Source organism: Gigantopelta aegis, chromosome 4 (assembly GCF_016097555.1).
Source record: "Gigantopelta aegis isolate Gae_Host chromosome 4, Gae_host_genome, whole genome shotgun sequence".
Lineage (NCBI taxonomy): Eukaryota > Metazoa > Mollusca > Gastropoda > Neomphalida > Peltospiridae > Gigantopelta > Gigantopelta aegis.
Window position 1 is genome coordinate 5,904,367 of NC_054702.1, and position 14,016 is coordinate 5,918,382.

Here is a 14,016-nt window from a genome sequence, read left to right on the forward strand (position 1 = left end):
TGTAGCTACAACAAACAAGAATACCCTATAAATGACATTGACACTAAACTTATCTTGTAAGGTAATATCCATGCTAGTGATAACATGTAAAATGTAGGTACTTGTAGTATTTACATTATAATTATAATAATAAATTTAGAGATTATTTCTCATGAAGCAGTTGCAAATGTAATTGGGTATATCATGTAGTTTATGATTTTATGCAAATTTAATGATGTATTCATTTAAAATTACAGTTCTATAGTGTTGTTTACAATCATATCTACCATTGATATTCATGTACAGGCTTGTGATGCAGTTAGAATATTTTTTTGTTCTTGTAGATGATGAAACATGCATGGGATAACTACGTGAAATATGCGTGGGGTGGTAATGAACTGAAGCCAATTTCACAACGTAGTCACAGTGCCAGCGTGTTTGGAAGCCAAGCCCTTGGTGCAACCATAGTTGATGCTGTGGACACACTCAAAATTATGGGTATGGAGGATGAGTACAAGAAAGCTAGGGATTGGATAGCTACTAGTCTGTCTTTTGACCAGGTGAGAATTGTGTAAGGCTTTTTACACTTCCCTTTAAGTTGATTGTTCCAGGATCTAATCTATCTGGCAAAATGAACGTTTTCTTTGCCAAAAGTTGACATAAGTCGCCGATTTATTAGTAGTAGTGAAAAGTCGAAGTCACCATAATATTTTGGACCTGATGCGATTTCAAAAAGAAAATCACACAACAAACATCAAGACCCCAACTTGTTTAATGTCAGCTCACTTGGCACCTTGTTGTCGTATGTTGGTCAGTGTTTTTAATTGTACATCAATGCATGTCACACCGTTTGCAGTGACCAGTCAAGCGTTGTCAGAAAATACTAATTATTACTTTCATTTTAACATGACGATACATTATCAACTACTTAATAATATCACGTTTTTTAAAGAAACCTACAATTGTTTTGTTTAAATTTTGTAACCAGAAGTAGTAGTATTTTATATCCAAATATTATGATTAGAACCAAGTGTATAATTGGACTTTTTCCAAATGAGTGTGGAACTTGGCGAAATGTTAAGAAATGGACCGATAAATGTTCACTTTGCCTATTTTTATCAAACTTCTCCCCTTTCTTCTGGGAAGGGAGAAGTCACTTCTACTTTTTCAATTCTAGATTAGGGCCTGTTATTCTAGATACATGCATATACATTTATCAGCAACTGCTATACAGTTATATACCGGTAGCTGCATAGCCTATGTTGGGCAAAAATATTCTGTTAGAATTTGGCCTTTAAATTTTTTTAACATTTGTAGTAAAATGAAGGGTTGTTTTAGTTATGATTTTCTTTATAAATATAACAAAACCAGATGTCATAAAATAAAGGGTCACTTTGAAACAAAAAAAATTTCAAATTTGCTTTTTGGCAAATCATATTAATACCAACTGAAACCCCAGTTTAAATAAGTAGAGATACAGATATATGTGGATGTTTGTCAAATTGTCTATAAAATCATGAAGAGTCTATATAGTATTTTAATGCATAAAGAGAAAATATCACCATTCAGACATGTGAAATTATTGTAAATTATCTGTAGATTCAGAGCTTGAACTTAACGATTGCGGTTGTTGAGATGTAAATTGCCGTATGTTGGGAGCATCACTTTTGTGCTGCTGGATAAGAATTGCTGCCATTGATAAGGCTTGTCAATGAAAATAAATGTACCTGATGTATCTGTCAGTATTTTAACACTGTACATGTACATATGTGAAATATGTTTACATACACGGCTTCTAGAATTTATGCAAAATACACTAGCCATGTGATCAGTGATATTAAAAATTAACTAGCCATGAGTAAAAATTCACTAGCCCTACTGTACTTTAAGTTAATACAATTTTACTAATAGTAATAATCGGATATGCCACATAAAGAAAGGGATAGAGCTTAAAAACATTAAGAGGGGGTGGGGACAGAATATTAAAGTGACAGACCCTAGTTTTTAAACACTAAGGCATATTTTTCACTATTAGAGTCGTTTATGATCACTGAAATCAAACATTGCTTATATTTTGTTTAGATTATCCATTTGCGTACATCCAAAGTGTTTCTGGTCATCCTGGTGTTTCTAATACCACAAAATGCAATTTTCTTATTTTAAAAAATGCACGTGCATCTGAGAAATAATAGTTATGGAGTCGAGTTTTAGTCTGTTCAACAATATTTCATCATTTCAACGTCACAGACTCTTGTTTCACTCTCTTGTAACGTTGTACAAATGTGTGACAGATTTGTAGTTTAACAAAACTTAGTGTCTATTTTTACAGGTTGTTCAAAACTAGGGTCTGTGCCTTTAATATTTAAATAAAATAGCAAGACTTAATTGCAGCATTTGACCACTTTTTTCACTAGCCATTGGCCATGGCAATAATAGATATTTACTAGCCCAACTTTGAATATCACTAGCCATGGGAGTGAGGCTACCATAATCTAGAAGCCCTGACATACAGCAAAATATCCTTTTTATGTTTAAAAAAAAATGCCGTAGGCAGACTCTAAATTGCTGTCTGGAGCTATTTCACCCAAAACAATGTTTTTTTAAAATTGCCATTGATGAAATATTCTTAAGTTCAAGCCCTGAGATTTAGAGAAAATGCATATATAATAACAAATAAACCTATGCTGTTTTAGCATTATAGGTAAACGGCTCGTTTACACTATTATATTAAAATATACTTAACTAAAAAAGTTTAGCAAGTTTTTGTAAATGACTGTTGCTTCCAAATAAATTAAAATAAAGTGATAAAACTTGGTAATATGTTAGTTGCATATGCCCTGTCGCTTGAAAAGAACACCATTTGTCATATCGCACGCCGCTATGTGTAGCCTACTGCACATGCAAATGCGGTGCGCTCGTGCTGTCACAGAAGCAAGTGCAATACGGATGTATTGAAATCACATTTTGATGCACTGAACCAACATTATCCAAAAACAAAAGGAAGAATTTATCCTGTTATAATGGGTCGCCGTCCAGGCTTAACGAAAAATCAACGTCATGAAGCAATGGGACGGCTTAATGCCGGCCAACGCGTACACGACGTCGCTCAGTATTTTCGTGTTCATGACAGTACCATAGCACGACTCCGACAACGCGTACACCAAACTGGGCAAGTGCGAGATTGACCACGTTCTGGTAGACCACGATTAACTACTCCAAGGGAAGATAGGTATTTAGTGACGTCATCTCGACGTCACAGGTTCGAAAGTGCTCCTCGTTTAGCCCGTACTTTGCAGCAAACCACAGGCACTAGAATTCATGCTCAAACTGTCCATAACCGTCTCCATGCTGCTGGATTACAAGCACGTCGCCCTGTTGTTGCTGTTCCCCTGACAGCGCGTCACATTCAGGAATGTCTGAGATGGGCCAGAATACACCAACACTGGCGACGCAGACGATGGGATCAGACATTATTCACAGACGAATCCAGGTTTTGTGTTCAGTTTGTGGATGGTAGGCGCCGTGTATGGAGGCGACGGGGAGAACGATATAATGCAGACAACGTCATTCAGCATGACCAATATGGCAGTGGCAGCATCATGGTCTGGGCCGGCATTCATGGTGGAGGTAAAACAGATCTCGTTTTCATTCACGGAAACATGACTGCTCAACGTTACTGTGACGAGATCATTACACCAGTGGTCATTCCATTCCTGCAGCAGCATCCTAGCTTTCTGTTTCACATACCGCTAGGCTAACCACTAATCTTCTTGAGCGGAACCACATCCAAGTGTTGAACTGGCCACCAAAATCCCCTGACTTGTCCCCAATTGAGAATTCATGGGACCTACTGGGCCGTAGGGTACGCGAAAACCATCCTCATATCCTTAATGTCCATGACCTACAAATTGCTCTGAACCGGGAATGGAACACAATTACTGTTCCTGAGATTAATGGTCTCATAAGAAGCATGAGACGACGGTGTACTGCTGTCATCAATGCTGCTGGTGCACACACACATTATTGAGCCTCTGTCAACATTTTGGTAGATGTACCCCTCCGTTTCATCAGTTGACATTAAAGTGACGATGTTGACACCGTGACAACGTGTTACTGCTGGCTACATTCAGAAATGCTGTATCAATGAAATAATGTGTACAAATAAATTCAACATCCAATCAGGTTGTCTGTATTTCATATCTTGTACGTAATTGCTAAACTTATTTGGCACAGTATATTTAATAGTACAATTGTTTTCTCTTCTTTTTTCTTTTTTTTACAGTCATCCGAAATGTCGGTATTTGAGACAAATATCCGCTTTGTTGGAGGTTTGCTTGCTGCATATGCATTGACTGGCGATCAGGTTTGTTTCTGTGATATACTAGATAGAGGTTTTACTTTTAGCACCACATCACCATTTATTTTATTGTTACTTCTTGTAGCAGCTTAATAAAGTCCCATTTAAGAAATTATACTTGGTAGTTTCCTAAATCCAGGCTATCTTCACTCCAAGGGCAAACATTTATTTGTACAATTTAAGTGTTTCACACAATTTTGAAATAAATTTTCTTGGTCTTTACCAATGTCCTTTTTGAAGTTGTCAGTCATGCACATATTTCTGATTACCGACCAAGCCATAGATATATCTAGACACTTTTCCTTGTGGCACCAAATAGACTTGGACATTAGGAAGTCTCATACCTGGCTAAATGTCTGGGAGATCCACTCTAGCAATCAGTGCAGTTGGAATGAATTACCACTTCTCTGAATGTAACGTCCATCAGGGTGGAATTGTCCAAGTGCATCCAACTGTAGTAACCTGTAATTATACATGTATGTTTGTTTATACAGCTGTCTTAGATATATCTGTAACAGCTGCATAAATTTCAGAAATTTCTGTAGCAGCTGCATAAATTTCAGTTAGCATGTGTACTCGCACAAATACACACACACACAAACATTCTTGTATTCTGTTAACGGTATCATTTGAACACCTGCAAGGTACATGTAGATGTCTGTCAGTCAACCCACATCATGTTGCTTAGCAGTGATGCTAATCAACAGAAAGCAGTTGTGGTGATTTTCCAGCAAGATAATATTCCCATCAGTAGCTTAATAATGGTGTAACATACAAAAATATACAAAATGCCAATATGACTTACAACACCATCTATATGAGGTTTTTAAAAAATATTTTTTTGTTTAACATTTATTATTAAATATAAAATTTAGAAAATATTTCAGCAAGTTATGCTCTATTATGCCACTCTAAATCAGACATCCTTGGAAGTAAAAAAACCCAGTTTAAAGAGGTTATGTTCTGTACTGGTAATTTAGAAAAGGACCGTGAAAAATGACTGAGTTTTTTCAGACATTCCGGTTTACAGAAGGTCTGGTTTTGAGGGTTTTTACTGTACATCCATGCAATTATTGTAACAAGTCGTGCACACTGCATTTCTATTTGGTCAAGTGTTCTCTGACCCACCTGCTTTAAAATATGAAGATACAACATGTAGGGCTTGTGTGTACTTAGTGGGGCAAACTGCCAATTTTAACCACACAATGGTCGCCAAGTACAATGTCTACACTATACAAAATTTCCTAAATCAATTGTCAAAGACTTTTTTTGTTATCATTGTCAAGTCTATTCATGACATTAAACATGTGTGTTGCTGATTGGTACAAACACTACAAGTTAAGTCAGACACCCCTATCCGATTCACATATACAAACAGAGTAGGTCTAGAGAACATCCCAGCTAAAAGGGTGTGTTTCGATAAGTCAGTGCTGATGTTGTCGTGTGAAGGAGTTGTCTCACGAGTCAGTCACTGATATTTGTTATCTGTTACAGATGTTCAAGAACAAGGCGAAACAAGTGGCTGACAAACTGTTGCCGGCATTCAACACACCCACTGGTATTCCAATGTCGATGGTCAACATTAGAACGTGGGTTTAACTTAATTATCTGTCATATTTTAACATATTTTAGTTTTGCATGTTAAGCATATTCTATTTAAAAATTATCCTAATATTTCATGTTATTATTTTCCTAAACTGTACCATTCAGTTATATACCTTCCTAGTAGTGGTAGTTTCTGGGAAATTCATGGCAAAGAAAGATCTCTTGAGTCGATATGCTCTACAGGGGACAATATTTTATAATTTTAGTTAACCAGAATCAGTTCACTTGATTTTTACCTAGATAACTAGTTGTTCTGTTAAGTGAATTATATTTACTTATCAGTTACGTTTGCAGTCTGACTACAGGTGTGCTTTGCATCTAATGTAAACAAATTAGGGTTAGGACCTGTTAGTAAGTAACAGTTCACCATGTAGCAGATTGACGGTTCATATCAGTAGTTTTTTGTCAGATAAATATTGAAATTTCCCCTTACATGGATTAGTTTTACCATTAGACTTAGTTACTTTTAATACTTCAGATCAATTCCAAGACTAAATTCAGAATCAGTGGTGTTATTTTTCAGGTTTTTTTTGTGTTTTTTTGCATAAAATGATTTTCATATAAATGACAAAGTAGATTAATTTGATAACATTTATCAAACTTCAGTGTTTAGACGTATTGGAGTTTTCAGTTTTTATTTTTAAACAGGTATTACGTGTCTGAATATTCCTCAAGTTGGTCTTTGTGTTAAAACTACCGTATTTCTTTACAGTGGCAGCAGTCGTAACTGGGGCTGGGCTTCTGGCGGATGTTCCATTCTGTCCGAATTCGGTTCCATGCACCTGGAATTTGTTTACTTGTCTCACGTAACTGGTGACCCTGTTTACAAGGAAAAGGTTGGTACTCACAAGATTTTCAAAGAAGGCTTTGAGATATTGAGATGAAATTTTGTGTATAGCTTTATCATGTAATGTTACAGATCATGTTTGACTTTCATGGCAATTTACCCGTTTTTAAGTTATGGTCCTTGAACTTTGGAGGTGAAAAACAAATTTCCGGACTGTTTTTCCAGAAGTCTGAGATATTAACCTGAAATGTTTTGTATAGCTTTATCATGTACTGTTACAGATCAAGTTTGACTTTCATGGCGATTTACCCATGTTTGATGGAGTTATGGCCCTTGAACTTAGGCAATGTGAAAATTTGTGTTCTGGCCTTGAGATATTGAACTTAAATTTTGTACATAACTTTATCATGTACTGTTACAGATGAAGTTTAACTTTCATGGCCATTTACACATTTTTGACAGAGTTATGGCTCTTGAACTTAGGCTATATGAAACAAAAAATTCATGACTTTTGTCTTGCAATAGCTGAAAATATTGAGTTAAAATTTGGTATGCAGCTTTATCATGTACTGTTACTAATCAAGTTTAACTTTCATGGTGATTTACCCACTTTTCACAGGTGTTTGGCTCTTGAATTTAGGAGATACGAAAAATTGTTGGGTCATTGCTTTAGCAGTACTCTCAAAATGCTTGTTATAAATAAAAATTATTATTTTTGTTAAGCTGATATAGTATTAATTTATTACAGGTATACCCTCTTTATGACCATTTTATTTTGATTTAAATGCATATGAACCATGGTATATCTACTGTAGATTATTGCACAGTAGGCAATCCCAGCTATAGGTCCCTAATTTCAAGTCATAAAAACCTTTTTTTTTTATTGACACTTTATAAGTTGATCCTTGAAAAAGGGCATTAATATATATCTTGAGAACCATAAATGAATAATACATGTAACAGATTTGACATTTCGCTCTTGCACATCGGTATCCCATTTCCAATCAGATCTTTTGGCATCAGAATAGACTTGTGTTCTTGGCAGAAGACTGGGTCAGTGTTACCATGTAGCACTTTGTATTGTGTTATGTGTTATTGCGCACAGACACCAATCATTATGTTATGTGTTATTGCGCACAGACACCAATCATTATGTTATGGAGAGCCGTGCTATTCACTTTGTATTATGTTATGTGTTATTGCGCACAGACACCAATCATTATGATATGGAGAGCCGTGCTATTCACTTTGTATTGTGTTATGTGTTATTGCGCACAGACACCAATCATTATGATATGGAGAGCCGTGCTATTCACTTTGTATTGTGTTATGTGTTATTGCGCACAGACACCAATCATTATGTTATGGAGAGCCGTGCTATTCACTTTGTATTGTGTTATGTGTTATTGCGCACAGACACCAATCATTATGATATGGAGAGCCGTGTTATTCACTTTGTATTGTGTTATGTGTTATTGCGCACAGACACCAATCATTATGTTATGTGTTATTGCGCACAGACACCAATCATTATGATATGGAGAGCCGTGTTATTCACTTTGTATTATGTTATGTGTTATTGCGCACAGACACCAATCATTATGTTATGTGTTATTGCGCACAGACACCAATCATGATATGGAGAGCCGTGTTATTCACTTGTCGGGACTGATGGCTAGTGGATTGGTCCTTAACCACATGTCTGACACCATATAACCGTCAATAAAATGTGTTGAGTGCGTCATTAAATAAAACATTTCCTTTTTTTCCCCATTAATTTCCAATATTTTAGGTACATACTTTTACCCTTCATACCCTCTTACAGAAAGCCTGAGTGTGAAACTGACAGTTGAATGCATTGGCAGTCATTTGCAGTGTACATAAGGATAACATTCTGTTAGTTGAATTATATTTATGCAACAGGTGAGTTACAATTTGATTGCTGATGTGTTCAATCAAGTGTCCCAAAATTTGTTTACATCACTTGAGGAATCTAAATTGGTTGTCGTGTAAATGTGATTCCTTGCATTTACTCCTGTAGAGATCAGTGTAAACTATTTTAGAGCAAGTTGATTACTATGAAGCTGAACATGGACAAGCTAGTGTTTATAAAACACTGTCTAATTTGTAATTACAACTGTTACGTTTATGTTTCAGGTGATGAAAATTCGAGATTTTATTAAGCAGATGGACAAGCCCCAGGGACTGTACCCAAATTACCTACACCCTCGTACAGGAAAATGGGGTCAACGTAAGTAACTGTTTTAACGTGGAAATGCTAAATTAAGATCTAAGTAATCTATCGTATATATGGCCATGAGGGTTTTTCTTTTATCTATTTGTGCATGTTTTTGTGATATGTTTTAACTTCTTTTTTTTTGGCTAGATTTAATGTTCAGCACTAGAGAATCATTTAAAAATGAATTTATTTCTTTGCAGAATTGCTAACTAAAAGTATACAAAATTGTGTTAAACTGGTTTTAAAGTTGCAGACTAGTTTAAACCCGTAAAAATAGACAAACTTGTAACACATTTGGGTAAAGTTACAACAGAGTGAAACGAGTCTATGACATTGAAACAGTGAAATAGGCTTAGAAGTAGACTAAAACTCTACTCCCTAACCATTACTTCTCAGACATAAAAATATGAAAAATGCATTTTGTGATATTGAAAACATCAGGATGACCAGAAACACTTCTGATATACAGAAACGAATAATCTAAACAATAAAATCTAAGTTAAGTATGATTTCAGTTATCAAAATGGCTCTAATAATGAAAAATATGTCTTAGTGTTTAAAACTAGTGTCTGTCACTTTAATATTGTGTCCTTAGTGTTAGATGTTGAATGACAACAGTGTATGTTTTGTTTTAGACGCCGTGTCTATGGGTGCTCTGGGTGACAGTTTTTACGAGTATCTGCTGAAAGGCTGGCTGCAGTCTGGAAAGAAAGACAAGGTGGCCAGGGAAATGTACGATCACGCTATCAAGGTACTTGGGGAATACCCAACTTTTACTATAATACATTAGGTATATTTATTACTTAACCATTCAATCGTATTAAAGACTATTGAAACCACACATTAGATGTTTCTTTTATTGCATGTAATGTTATGTTAATTATAAAAAATAGGGGCCAGTTGTTCAACTTAACCAAAATTATATATATGTATTAAATTAGTACAATAAGAACTTTAAGATACAAGTACATTCAAAGTTGATAATTGATTTCGAACTGTTCACAGTATCGTTACAAGCAAATCTTTCTTTCTCAACAGTGTTGAAATAAATAGACTTAGCTTAAAATATACTGAAGGTTTGTTAAACATGCCATTCATTTCATATCCCTGAAATGGTATGAGGAAATCAGTTAAGGATATCATTATTTGTTTATTCAGGGTTTTATCAGCTATGTTTCTAGACTCTAATAATCGGCACCATTCCCCAAAGGCTATGTCATGTTTTAAAGAAAAAATTCCCAATCTGAATGTAAATAATTCCCATTTTTTATTATATATGATAAGTAACTCTTGACAAACACTCCTTCCCACCCCTTTAATATTTCATAATGGAAAATAGATATATTAATTTGAATAAATACAAACTTGTACATATATAGTATTACTCTTTTAAATTCTACCTTTAAGTTAGATTAATGAGATGTTTTTGAAATGGTACTGAAAATTCAGATTTGTTTATGAATCGATGCTATAATTCCCCATGTCAAAGCCATGGGCATCAAGTGAAGTTTGAGAAATAAAGCACTGTTGTTATTTTATTACAGGGTATGGAGGAGCGGGTCATACAGACTTCAGCTGGGGGTCTCAAGTACTTCGCCGAGTTCAAGTCTGGTCGCATCGAGCACAAGATGGACCATCTCGCCTGTTTTTCAGGTCTGTGCTTGTACGGAATACAAGTAGATATAGTGAAACCTGTCTAAACCGGATCACACAGAATACAAGTATATATAGTGAAACCTGTCTAAACCGGATCACACAGAATACAAGTATATATAGTGAAACCTGTCTAAACCGGATCACACAGAATACAAGTACATATAGTGAAACCTGTCTAAACCGGATCACACAGAATACAAGTAGATATAGTGAAACCTGTCTAAACCGGATCACACAGAATACAAGTATATATAGTGAAACCTGTCTAAACCGGATCACACAGAATACAAGTATATATAGTGAAACCTGTCTAAACCGGATCACACAGAATACAAGTACATATAGTGAAACCTGTCTAAACCGGATCACACAGAATACAAGTAGATATAGTGAAACCTGTCTAAACCGGATCACACAGAATACAAGTATATATAGTGAAACCTGTCTAAACCGGATCACACAGAATGCAAGTACCGTATTTGACCGGAAATAAGCCCAGGGGGCCAAGACAACTCATTGTGAGCTTAGCATGGGGTGGGCTTATTCCCAGACAAGGGGCCAGTTTTGTTGATTTTTTTTTTCATAATAATAATTAAAATAAATAACAATACTTAAATGAACTAGGAAGAAAACAAAAAACGTTCAGTAGCACATCTATTAATTAGTGTTCCATTTGTTATTAATAAATAATTGTTTATTAATTAAATTGTGGTTTTTTTTTACTAGTATCTAATTATTAGAAACACACCTTCTATGTTACAATTACTTACCAGTGCTGTTTATTTACATCCAAAATTTAATGCTGAGAAGACTTAAAACAACAGCAATTAACAACAAACTCAATAGCCTATACACACGTTTCTGACACAAGCAGCCAGCGTACACTACAAAGAATTGTCAATCTACGGTCATTGTTCTTAGCCAATCAGAATAAGGTATTTGCTTAATTAGCATTAACTGCGGACCCAGTGTGGTGGTAAAAATAGACATTGGTTTTTAGTTCATACTTGGGCTTGGATACTTCAGAGAAATACTGCAGGCATGAAATTGAAAACAATGTTACACACTGTTATTGTTAGACTGCTAAATCTCACTGGTGGTAAAATATTGTGTTACATTTGTGTTTAATTATCTACAGGAGGTATGACCTTTTAAATGAACTTTGAGCAAACTTGCAATTTCATGTTATTTATAAGGTGACGAAGTTGGGGGTGGGCTTATTTCCGAATGAGGGCCTAATTTCTTAAATGCTATCAAAACGGAGGGGGGCTTATTCAAAGACATGGGCTTATTTCCGGTCAAATACGGTATATATAGTGAAACCTGTCTAAACCAGATCAGTGTTTAGAGGATTGCATTTTACAATCTAGAAAATTTGGGACTATGAAACTTTGCCTGTTTTGACTGGATTCCGGTTTGTTCAAGGTCCGGTTTAGACAGGTTACTCTACCATAGAAACAATACAGTTTTAAGAATTTAATTAACTTTAGCGGATATGTAATGATAAATAATTTCTAAAATTCATGAATCAGTCATGAATATGGGTGATAAACAAAAATCATGTGATTTGTGAATATTTTTATTTTGTAGTTTATAAAATAACAGCTAAAATTTAAAACTATTTTAATTCTTTTATAAGCACAAAACTGGAAAAAAATTCATAATATTTGTAATAACGAAGAGTGATCAATCCTAAAGGTCTAAATAAGTATCAAGTGCGAGCATATTTTGGTTGTATTTTGCAGGTGGAATGCTGGCACTAGGTGCGGAGGGTTCTAACGACAAGCAGAAATATCTTAATCTTGGGGCCGAGATCAGCAAGACATGTCATGAGTCATACGATAGATCTGGTTAGTAACGGCCATCACTGATAGTCATACGATAGATCTGGTTAGTAACGGCCATCACTGTTGCACTGATAGTCATACAATAGATTTGGTTGGTAACAGCTATCACTGTTCCACTGATAGTCATACGATAGATCTGGTTGGTAACAACTATCACTGTTTCACTGAGTCATACGATAGATCTGGTTGGTAAAGGCTATATAGTCATAAGATAGATCTTGTTAGTAACGGCTATCACTGTTTCACTGATAGTCATACAGTAAATCTGGTTGGTAACGACTATCACTGTTTTACCCATAGCCCATGTTTCTGTTAGTCATATAATAGACCTGGGGCATAATTCACTAAACTTTCGCAACTTTGCGATCTCGCAGTGCAATGCTAAAAGACTTGCAAAGAGGATGCTTTGTTGTCTAGCAGAGCCTAAGAGAGCTTTGTGAATTAGGTCCCTGGTAAATGACAGATATCACTGTTTCATTGATAGCTGATTTTTCTGTTATAAACTTATCATTATTTCATAGCTAGCCTTGAATTTTTTAGGAGTGTAATTTTAAACTGCCATATTAAGTTAATCACCATTTAACAGGTAACTGGGGTTTTTAGAAACTTAATTTGTTTAGGAATGTGCATTTTTTTTTTAATGAAAACTTCTCTTTATCTGCTACTGAGCTTCGTTTTAACACATAAACTATTGCTAAACTTTCCAATTTGATTAATTTATTTCACAGCTACTAAACTTGGCCCTGAAGCTTTTCGTTTTGATGGGAATACTGAAGCGAAGGCAATGCGACAGAATGAGAAGTACTACATCCTCCGGCCGGAAGTGATAGAGACTCATTTCTACATGTGGAGACTGACGAAGGACAAGAAGTACCGCGACTGGGCCTGGGAAGCTGTGCAGGTCAGAGATCTCCCTCTTCTTCAAGTGATGGGCAGGCTTTCGTTCACAGCCAGAGCCGCATTCTTAATAGATTCCCTCGGCTGAGAATAAAAACCATTGTTTAGACTCCCTCCTTTAATGGGGGCAGGGCGTAGCCCACTGGTAAAGCGTTCGCTTGAAGCGCGGTCAGTCTAGGATCGAACCCAGTCGGTGAACCCATTGGGCTATTTCTCGCTCCAGCAAATGCTCCACAACTGGTGTAACAAAGGCCGTGATATGTACTGTCCTGTCTATGGGATGGTGCATATAAAAGATACCTTGCTGCTAATCAAAAAGAGTAGCCCATGAAGTGGCGACAGTAGGTTTCCTCTCTCAATATCTGTGTGGTCCTTAACCATAATGTCTGATACCATATAACTGTAAATAAAATGTGTTGAGTGCATCGTTAAATAAAACATTTCCTTCCTTCCTTCCCTCCTTTAATGCTAATATCAAGAACCACACAAATTCAGTAAAATGTCTGTTTTCTAACTGTACTCATTTTTTTACCAGTATTTCTACTCCATCAAAAAAAGAAAGAAAGAAAACAACAAATTCCTCTTATTTATTTATTTATTTATTTATTTATTCTTTAATTTCTTTTGGCATTCTCATCTTTCTTCCTTC

General features: G+C 35.6%; 1 protein-coding gene across 1 annotated transcript in view; it reads left to right on the plus strand.

Annotated features, from left to right (window-relative positions):
- Nucleotides 1–14,016, plus strand: part of LOC121372559 (mannosyl-oligosaccharide 1,2-alpha-mannosidase IA-like) — a 30,041-nt gene that overhangs the window by 2,604 nt on the left and 13,421 nt on the right. The window contains exons 2-10 of the mRNA XM_041498952.1: nucleotides 324–539; nucleotides 4,262–4,342; nucleotides 5,831–5,925; nucleotides 6,654–6,777; nucleotides 8,886–8,979; nucleotides 9,603–9,718; nucleotides 10,512–10,620; nucleotides 12,369–12,473; nucleotides 13,199–13,371. Coding sequence (XP_041354886.1) covers nucleotides 324–539; nucleotides 4,262–4,342; nucleotides 5,831–5,925; nucleotides 6,654–6,777; nucleotides 8,886–8,979; nucleotides 9,603–9,718; nucleotides 10,512–10,620; nucleotides 12,369–12,473; nucleotides 13,199–13,371 — 1,113 coding nt within the window. The remainder of the gene's footprint in view (nucleotides 1–323; nucleotides 540–4,261; nucleotides 4,343–5,830; nucleotides 5,926–6,653; nucleotides 6,778–8,885; nucleotides 8,980–9,602; nucleotides 9,719–10,511; nucleotides 10,621–12,368; nucleotides 12,474–13,198; nucleotides 13,372–14,016) is intronic.